This window comes from Lucilia cuprina, chromosome 5 (genome assembly GCF_022045245.1).
Source record: "Lucilia cuprina isolate Lc7/37 chromosome 5, ASM2204524v1, whole genome shotgun sequence".
In the NCBI taxonomy this organism is placed as follows: Eukaryota; Metazoa; Arthropoda; class Insecta; order Diptera; family Calliphoridae; genus Lucilia; species Lucilia cuprina.
In genome coordinates, this window is record NC_060953.1 from 57,287,813 (window position 1) to 57,298,456 (window position 10,644).

Here is a 10,644-nt window from a genome sequence, read left to right on the forward strand (position 1 = left end):
GAATTTTTGGTGGCTGTCATGAGTACCCTGACTTCTCTTACATTGAGGACATCTCTGTCCTAACCTCAGCCGTATTAGAACTACATCTAGTTTTTATGTCAGTATGAAACTTATGGAGAAGTTTACGTGTACAACCAATAGTATGATATTTAAAGTTGTGTGATAACACCGAAACAATGTCATTTATATCCGTCCGTTCCGCTTATCCTATTATTTTTCCATAAGTTTCCAAAGACATCCGAGACAATAAAATCTAACGTTTTACATGATAAAGTTAGCCGACCTATAACAATCTTTAATGTTGTGAGACCTTTGTGTGGTACACAGTGAGAAGTTGATCGTCTACGACGATTGAACTTCTTTGTTAGGTGACGACAAGTTTTTGTTTGAAACTTTCAACTTTCATACTCATAGAATTTGTGAAATTGCAAAGAGTTTTAAAAAGTAGAAATTAAATAAAATAAGAAATAAAGGATTCCTCCCTAAAAACGTTTTGAGCGTTAACCTCGAACGATGAAGTATTGAATATTATCGATTGTTATAAACAAAACCTAGAAAATTTTAAACTGTCGAAGCCAAGATGTTTTGTATTGAAACAAGTAAGAAGTTATAGTCGGGCGAGGACGACCATATAATACCCTACACCTGTATATGAATAAAATGTGATTCACTTTTAATAATAAAGTATTTTTAAGTTGAATTGTCCTTGCCTCAGATATACTAAAGCCATTTATTGTTTAATAAAACTGTGGATATTTAAGGAAAATTTTGATGGGGCTTTTTAGAGGGGCTAGAGTCAAATAAGGCCCTATAATTATAAAGTTCTTTAGGGTCATCAAGACTAGTATCGAACGTGGTTTTGAAGGTTTTTGTTGAGATACGAGTATATTAAACATAATTATAAACTTAAAAGTTATATTTGGCGAGTTCAGTTCTATGGGGCCTAGGTGAAATAATGGACCGATGTTAACTATTTTCAATAAGCTTCGTCTACAGTACCATAAAAGATCATGTGCCAAATTTCATTGAATTATATCCAAAATTGCGACCTGTAGTTTGATTATAATGTTTACAAGCCCTATTCGGAGGTACAGTTGTTTGGGGGCTATCTTCATTTCATTCAATTATCTTCAAAATTGCGGCCTGTAGTTTGATTACAAGGTTTACATGGACGGACGGACATAGCTAAATCGACTTTGAAAATGATTCTGAGCCGATTGGTATACTTTTAGGTGGGTTTAGGACTAATATTATTGTGCGTTACAAACATCAGCACAAACCCAATATACCCTCCTCACTAAAGTGGTGTAGGGTATAAAAATACCTAAAAACATTGTGATAAACTCTGATATTTAAAAAAATGTATGTATATCAGTATTCAGTGGTTTGCTTCAAATATGAATTAAAATTAAAGAATATATTACGTTTTTGAATAAAATCGACCTTTGACCTATCTCTAGTAGTATAAAAATTAATCTCAATGAAATTATTTATTTAAGTATTTAAACTCTAGAATCGGATATATAGAAAAAAATTAAATAAAGATGCTAACATACTACAGAATTTTGAAAAATTTAACTCAAACACAAAATCTATTCTAATTTTTGTTTTTTTTTTATTTTTTAGTACATGCCGAAAGTGAATTTAATTTTGCTGCCCAGGCCGGTAATACTTACTGCAGTGAGAAAATACGCTATGAATGTCCACCCTTTTTGAGTTTAGCCTGTAAACGTGAATTGGAATATCAACGTAAGGCGGTTATGCATAATCTCACCATAATATTTAGTAAAAAATATTAAATTTACATAAGTATGTATATTTCCAACATAAGAATATATGTATGTATGTGTTTTATTTTTACTATAATAATAATTTTTATTAAATTCAACAAAATATTTAAAGATAAAATTTTATATAATGATATTTGTTTTTTATTTGTATGTATTTCAAAGTAAACAGCTTAATTTAGTAGAATTATGTATGTGTATTTAAGAAAAATTAAAGAAAGAAAAAAATTATAAAAATGTTTAAAATATATAATAATTATATGTATAGTAAAAGTTGTTGTACAATTTAAAATCCAAATAAATATTTTTAATATTTTTTTTGTTTAGTTTCCTTTATTTTTTGTGGTAAATTAAGAAGACTTTTGTGATTGTATAATAAATGAAAATTAAAAAATTACTTTTACTTGTTGTTCTTTTTTTTAGGTTTTTAATTCAAATTGTTTTCTTTGTTAACATAATAATTATGTAGATTAGTTTAATAAATTTTTGTTTTAATATATAGATTTAGTTTAATTTTATTAAAATTACAACGTTTTAACGTTATTATTGCAATTTTTTAAAGGTAGTTATGTTAATTTTAACAAATGTTTTATTTTTGTTAACATTTGATATGTTGTACGTTTTGAAATATGAAATTTGGGTTTAGGATTAAAAAAATATATAAGATTTTAAAATCAATAAGTTCCAAAGTTTACAGTAAGAAATCAAGCTAATATGCAAAATTTTTAAACTACATATTTTCAACGTAGTCTTAGGGCGAGTTTTTCTGATAAAGATCATCTTCATTTTTTGATTAAACCTTGTTTTTAAGGGCGGGTTTTACTGATAGAGATAATCTTCATTCTTTGGTTAAACCTGGTTTAATATATGTTTTGTGTTTTTCAGTTATCAGTAAAGTTACTTATTATCTTAGTTTAACTGAGTGCAAATTGGCCAATTAAACTCAAGTTATAAGTGAGAAAACATAATTAACAAAAACAATAAAACAATGATTTCGGAAGAACAAAAATTTAATATTTTAAGTAAATTGCAATTTTTTTGATTTGTGTTGTTTTATTTATTACTGTTTTAAACGTTTATTTAACATTTTTCCAAAATTTTTCATTTTACAAATGTATTATTGGCAAAAAACAGCTGTTCATTGTTTATGTTTTTGAATGAAAAGTTGGCAATACTAACAAAGTTAACTGAACTTAAATCTAAAACTGAAAAACACAATCATCGGTTAAAGTCCGCCTAAATTTGTTCCGAGTTTAATCTAACAGCAAGATAAGCCTAGTTTAACTGAGAAGTAAGAAACCCGCCCGGAGTGTTATTGGCCCATTAAACTTAAGTTATAAGTGAGGAAACACAATTAGCAAAAAGCAATAAAACAATGATTTCGGAAGGACAAAAACTTAATATTTTAAGTACATTGCAATTTTCTGATTTGCTTTGTTTTATTTATTATTATTTTAAATGTTTATTTAACATTTCTCCAAAATTTTTCATTTTACAAAAGTATTATTGGCAAAAAACAGCTGTTTATTGTTTATGTTTTTGACTGAAAACTTGGCAATACTAACAAAGTTAACTGATCCTAGATCCATAGCAGAAAAACACAATAAACGGTTAAATTCCGTCCAAAATTTGTTCCGATCCTAGATTAACTTATTAGTATGAAACCCGCCTTTAGAATATATAAACTTTTTATAGTGTAATGTTTGAATTCTGATATCTCGAAGTCGAAAGATTGAAAATTCAAACAGCATAAAAGATATTTTAAATAAAGGTTATTTTGAGATCTTACGTCGTCTCTAAAATCGGAGATTTTTATATATTTAATTTAATTTAAATTATTTTATAAATATAATTCGTTGTTTAAATTTTAAACAAAATTTTAACAGCAATTGGAACTATATTCATTGTTAAATCAAAAAAAAAATAATAATTATTATATAATTGTTTAATCCTAAACCCAGTTTCATAAATATGTATGTAATAGTAATTTTTTGCTAAAAGAAAATATATATGTAGTTTGTTGGTGTTTAGAAAGATTTTTTGAAATAAGTTTTCTAAAACAATTGCTTTGTTACCCGTTAACTAACTCCAATAAATATACTAAAGGTTGAATGAAAGAGAATTCTATAACATAAATTTCCTTGGAATACCAATACTTGATCTCAATTTATTAAAGTTTTTATATTCATAGACATTCTGTAATGTCCAGGTATGAGAATTGTTTACTATTTAAAAAACAAAAGCTTTATCAAATCCCAGCAATATAAGTACTTTATCACCACTTCTAGGGAAGTGCTATTTTATAATTTCTCCAAAATTTATTACAAATTAATTCTTTGTAAATTTTTAAGTCGGCAATTTCTAATAATAACATTTAAATGACTTCTATGGAAGCCATTTTATAGCCATCAAAAGTTTAACTTTTATTTATGCTGTTTTTTTAAAGAAATTTCCTTTTTTGATAAGAAGTTATTCCCTTGATTCCTTTAACTAACTAATTATAAACAAATCACTAATTAAAGCCCTTCTAAACACCAGTCTTTAATAAAAATAATAAGAAAATAATGAAAAACTACTTATTAAAAGATAAATCTAATCTACGTCTTTTAAGAATTCTTTTACCTGTTGTTGTGGCTGGTGGTGGTGATGATCTAGTCAAATCAACTTCTTCACTTACCGCTGGCACTTGATGTTGTTGTTGTTGTTTGGTGGGTGTCTTTTTTGAATTGATTAACTTAGCTTTGGCCACTTGACTTGGTTGACGACTCAGTTCCGAAGGTTTTGTAAACCATTTAGTTAGTTTAGTAGCTTGTGTTGCATTACATTTACCTTTAGGTGATTTTTTAACATTCGAATTTTGTACGGCCGCCAGCTGTTGATGACGTTTACTAGGAGTTCCAGCCTCCATATTATTACTACTATAGCCTCCACTGTGGCCACTATTGGGTGTTGCTGTTTCTTCTTGTGAGCCAGAGCTTCCATTTTGTGTGGCATTACCTATGAGATAATTGGTGATTTTATTGTGTTGCTTGTTTTGGGACTTTTGAGTTTGCGGTACGGGTGATATATCACCGTTGGAGTGTAAACGCATAACACTGCCAAAAGTGCCATTATTGGTAATTTCAAAGATTTCATCCTCCTGCAGGCCCGCTGAAGTAGAAGGCGTTGAAGTACGTTTGCGTTTTTGTAGTTCTTGCTGTTGACGAGCCTCAGCTATGGCTTCTATGGGATGTGAGGGTAATATGGGAGCCTGTGATTTTTGTTTATTTGCCGTATTAGCATTACGTTTTGATTTTTTTGTGGGTGAGCAGCTAGCACTGTTAGATGTTTCATTTGTTGTGGATTTTGATTTTTTATTAGAAGGTTCAAACATTTTTTCTAAAATATCTAAACAGCTACGCTGTTCTCGATAGGATTTCTTAGCATTAGCTTTAGTTATGTTGGTATTGTTATTTTTTGAGAAAGCATAATGTTGCTGCAATTGCTTGACTTCGGAACCGAAAATTTTAAAACCTTCAAATGGTGTATTAGGTTCTTCACTCTCGACAGGTGGTTGGGTACAGGGTAATGGCAGTAAATCTGAGCAATTACTAAAGAGATCAGGTGATTTGGCACTTGTACGTGTATTCTGTTGTGCTAGCAGTTCAGAAAAGCTGGGTACTTTACTGGCTTCGCTTTGGGTGTTTTGTAGATTTCGTTTTGGTTTTAAGGCACGTGTTCTGCGACTAGTCATTGACGACGATTGTGAAGTGCTATTTTCATTTTCAGAACTTGAAAGTGTTATAACAGCATCACGTTTTTTGTTATTTGTAACGCTCAGGGGGCTAGGTGGTATGAATATAACATCAGTTTCACTAAAGAACCCGGCCGATGAGTTTAAGGAGGAGGGTATTAGAGAATTTCGGGCTATAACATTTGGTGTAGGCGGCACCAAGAATTCCGTTGACTTTTCCAGACCATTATCATAAGCGCCCGCATCACTTAAACGTTGAGCACACTGTAGTGTTTCAAAATCTTGTGAACTTCTATGGGAAATAATCGAAACTTGTGTATTTCTTTCCGGCTCTTTTTTGTTATCTTCGGTTGCCTTTTTAGTTTTATTTGCTGCAGTTTTTGTTGTGATTTCCTTATCGTTTGCTTTCTTTTTTGGTTTGTTTACTTTATCTATTTGTAAAGCCAAATTTTTCTTTAAATATTTACTAGAACCGCCCGCAGATCTTGTTAAACGTTGCATACTACGTGTCTCCTTATTGTGTACACCCACTGGTGTTATTTCCAATTCACGTTTTAAACGTATTTTTTCACTATTTACTACTCTAGTATGGTTAGTGTTTGTGGAGCTGGTTGCATTAGTTTGTGTTTCTTCTAAACGCTCCTGTTTGATATGCACCTTTTGATTGTCTTTAGTTTTTGTGGGAGTTTTATTGCCTTCCTTCTCTTTTTCAATTGCTCCGGTTCTGGTTTTTCTTGAAGTTACGGGAGTTGTTGCTGTACTTGTTTCATTTGTTTCTCTACTTTGTTTAGTTGTGGTTTTTGTCTTAGATTTGGTGCTCGCGGGATTAGTTGTGTTGTTTGCATTATCTTTTGTACCTTTCAATTCTTTTATTGTGCTATTATTTTCTATTGCTGGTTTGTCTTTTGATGTTTCCTTTTGTTTTTCTTCTGTAGTCTTTTGGGCTTTATTACTTTTTGTGGGTGTTTTTGGTTCAGTTTTAATGATTGCTTTAGTTATGCTAGCAGCGCTATTGTTGTTACTCTCTTTTGTGGCTTTTCCAACTCTTTCATTTGAATTTGTTCTTTTGGTATTTACCTTCTCTGCTCGTTTTTCCTCTAACCTATCTTTAAGTCTTTTAGCTGAGCATACCTCTTCTTTGGCATGCCTTGTTAATCTTTTAGGCGTTTCGGTAATTTTCAAAGTTTCCACAATATCTTCATCCAGTCTATCCAATTCAGAACGCTTTTTGTAGCCTCTTTTTGCCACCTTATTAGTGTTATTTGAAATTTTCTTACTATTTTCCTGCACTTGCTTATTTTCCTCAGTATCTGCATTAGTTTTACTTTGTTTATTTTGTTCTTCCTGTTCTTCTCTTTCTTCACTGGCTAAATCCACAATTTCTATATCATTATTGGGGTCATGACATATTTCTGGTTCATCATCGGCATCCGAATCGGACATTACCAATAAAGGTGACATTAAAACCGCTTCATCGGAATTGTCGCGAGCGACAGGCGGTTTTTCCGTAACGATGGGAGGTGTTTCATTTATCAAAGCCACTTCATCATCTACATTATAGATAACTTCATTTTCAGCTTGTAAATTTTTAAGCATTTCTTGTTCTCTCTCCCTTAAACGTTTCTCCTCTTCCTGTTGGAACTGTAAATGTTGTTTCCGTCTCTGTCTACAATACTCTTCGAACAATTCTTGGGTATCTTTAATGTGTTCATCTTCACGATTGTGATTATTAACATATTCGATACTGCTACTTTCCGAATTGGTGGCATTTTGTTTTTCACGCCATAAATCCAGATTGATTTTATAACGATCCTCTTTAACCAAAGGTAATTGCTTCTCAAATTGATGGCAATAACGTCTTAAACGAAAATTTCTAAAAAAAAAATAAATAAATTAACAAATAAAAGATAAAAACATATATAAAAATGTATCCACTTACTTGCAGTAGTCGGCCAAACGTTCTCTTTTACAAAAATATTCCTCTAAATCAACACGTTTATAAGCCAGTTCCTTGGCATCGGGTAGTTTAAATTTCTCTTCGAATGTCTTAAAACTCGAGTATTGAGGATCTAAACGTCCCCCTAATCTCAAGCAATTGTGCAGAAGTTTTAAATCACTCTAGTTATTAAGAATTGAAAATGTTATTTACTATTTCTATTAAAGAATAAATCAATTTTTTACTTACTGTTATATCAACACTAGAGATCAATATACTAATTTTACGTTCATAATGTTTGAGTAGCATTGAGGTACAAAAACTATTATTTAACATTTGGCCACGATTATCGAGTATTATGAAATCAAATTTAAATTTACTCAAATCATCTATTGTCCTCAGAGTACTCCATTTTGCAATGTATATATTATGAGCAGAATCGGTGGAATCTTAAAGAAATAAAAAAAAAGATTCATTACATAGTATTTATTTAATATTAGTTTGACTTTTTTGATGATTGCTTGAAAGGGAACATAAAGAAACCTATTCTGTTTTCAAAACTACATATATTACAGTTTCGTATGTATCAGCAATGATGATAGGATCATCTTTTAAAACACAAGGCTTTAAATTTTACAGCAAACAGTAAAATTTCTGCAGTATCTTCCAGTTTGTGTTGACAACTATTTCCCAACTATTTTGGCATGAAAAATGTATTATAAACAATGTCAGATGATGTTTCTTGTTACTCAACATCCTCACCTAACATACAGAAGTCCGGTTAGTGTTGTCGTTGTAACAGGTTGGCTGTAACTGGATGTTCTTCTCTGGGGGAAAAAAAACTTCCGATACAGCTTTTGTTGACAATCTTTGGCCGATTAAGAGTCTTGTCGTTTCGGAGCGGAGATCCAATTGTCGTGAAACCGGTTGGTGCAAAATTCCTAATATAAACCCTCCCAGTATTTGGGTTGCTTTTGCATCAAGTCTAAGCCAAAAGAGATTTAATACTTTGCCATCTATTATACTATTGCAAAACTGATTGATAATGTGAAGGATGTTGTAACATAATCATTGCAGTGTCCTGGTACCCAACCTAATCTTATTGTTGTTGCTGTTGCTGGGGTTGACAGCCCTTGGCCGAATAATTCGGGTCATTAAGGTACGTAGAACCGGCTGTCGGGGAATGACTTGTAAAGAGTCTTGTTGTAACACTTAAGGGTATTTTTACATTCTAGAAAACAAGACAAACCATTCTTATTGTAAACACTACAATCATCCGGCAGTCCCAAAAACCTTCTATGCAGTGCCCTGGTAGCCAACCCAGCCTAGTCTTATATGTAGTAACACTTAAGAGTATTTTTACATTGTAGGAGTCCAGACAAATTCATACTGTCTAACTATCTAGAAACTGCGCTTGAAGGACAAGTGGGGAGTCTCAAGAACCTATTCATATCACTATCGGCAATGTAGATATCACAACCAGTGTAATAATATTTAAAACTTAGCAAGATAACAGACTGTCCGTGAAAATGTCCAACTTTGCTGATACAAAACTGCTGTTTAAAACCCTTTCAATATTAAAATGTATACTATTTTCATTAATACCTACCAACATAAAACAGAAATGTTTAATAGATATTTTTTTACACATTTAATAAATAAAATTTAAAGTTCCTATATAGTTAATTCTATTCTTTAAGCTACGTTTATAATGCTAAAGTACACACCAGATGGAGTGAATTGAAACAAATTATTCTAATTTGGAATATTTTTGATAATGAGAAGAAGAAATACAAAATGCTGAAGTACTCTTTGTGAACCTAGCTTAAAACAAAATATTTGAATACAAATACTCAGAATGATCTAAGCTAACTTTTTATCGCATTCTATTTTGCCTGAGTACCTAAGTTGATAATATCTTAACCACTAACTAAACGATACTCGCATAATATATTTATCACTGGAATAACAATAAAACTAATGATAAGAACAAAACCGAAATTTTTTAAAATTCTAAATATTTTCGATGTTTGACCTTAAAATTGAAAAAGACGAATACTTTCACTGATATTATCATCGGTGTAATCTCGAAGAAGGAAGAAAATATAACAGAACTTAAATATTTAGTTTACATTCTAGAGAAATTCAATTCATACGATCTAAAGTATAACCAAAAACCTTGTTTTTTCAATATTACTTTGGTATCAGGGCTTTGGTATCAGGACTTTGGTATCAGGACTTTGATATCAGGACTAAACATTTGTTGACCTGTGTTTACTGACAGCATCTTTTCTATTTTTTTTTTTTTTGAATACGAGGAAAATTAAAAATAAATCTTATGCCAATTTTGTTAGTTTTGTTAGAATCTAACATAACATTTATACTTATTTTAACCAAATCCTCTTCTCACGAATTTAAAACGATCATCACATAAACATCTTAATATATCAACATTTATAAATTTCTAACTAAGACCAGATTTTACATAAACATTACTCACCTTTTTCATCTTTTATAACCGCAACATTGATATTTGTTAAAACGCTAAAATGAAACTCCCAACCATTAACATAACGGTCATCGTTTTGGACAACAATTAAGCATTTTTTACTACTACAAGCTGCATCCAATAGAACGGCTACAGCGGCCTGTTTACCCAAACCACTTTCATCGTTGTAAACACAAAATTCTCCCTTTGCCAAGAAATTGTGCATAAAACGTATAGCATCCAATTGGAAATCCTTAAGATATTGACGTATATGACCCGGTATTAAAGCACGAAATGAAAGTCTTACAGGCTCTGGGGGATGGTCAGCCGTAAAATGATACATGTTGCTTGTTGTTTACCCACTCTTGATATATACTTCCCACAATAATCTTTAATTACAGTAGTGCTACTGTTCTCTTCTCTTAGTCTCAGTGTACGTAGTGTAAGGATAAATAAATTGCCACCAAAATATATAGTAATTTTAAATAGAAAAATATAACAAACATGGAAAATGAACCAATGAGCAGAGATGATGGTGTATCAATATTTTCTTGATTTATACGTAAATTTGTATAAAACGGCATGTGTGCACTTGTTTTCTTTTCACTTTTTTTGTAATTGTTTTAATATATTTTTTATTATTTGCAATTTGTTTTTAAATATAAATAATATTTTGATTTTGTTTTTATTTAAATAAATT

The 10,644-nt window shown here is 30.8% G+C and overlaps 2 protein-coding genes across 2 annotated transcripts in view; one reads left to right on the forward strand and one right to left on the reverse strand.

Annotated features, from left to right (window-relative positions):
* Positions 1-1,998, forward strand: part of LOC111683776 — a 3,599-nt gene extending 1,601 nt beyond the window's left edge. The window contains exon 3 of the mRNA XM_023445879.2: positions 1,627-1,998. Coding sequence (XP_023301647.2) covers positions 1,627-1,799 — 173 coding nt within the window. The 3' untranslated portion in view covers positions 1,800-1,998. The remainder of the gene's footprint in view (positions 1-1,626) is intronic.
* LOC111683781 (protein suppressor of underreplication) overlaps positions 1-10,435 on the reverse strand; it is a 20,798-nt gene extending 10,363 nt beyond the window's left edge. The window contains exons 1-4 of the mRNA XM_046951884.1: positions 9,957-10,435; positions 7,706-7,905; positions 7,460-7,638; positions 4,410-7,393 (exon numbers count right to left, since the gene is read on the reverse strand). Of these exons, the coding sequence (XP_046807840.1) occupies positions 4,410-7,393; positions 7,460-7,638; positions 7,706-7,905; positions 9,957-10,287 (3,694 nt within the window). The 5' untranslated portion in view covers positions 10,288-10,435. The remainder of the gene's footprint in view (positions 1-4,409; positions 7,394-7,459; positions 7,639-7,705; positions 7,906-9,956) is intronic.
* Positions 10,436-10,644: the final 209 nt, after the last annotated feature.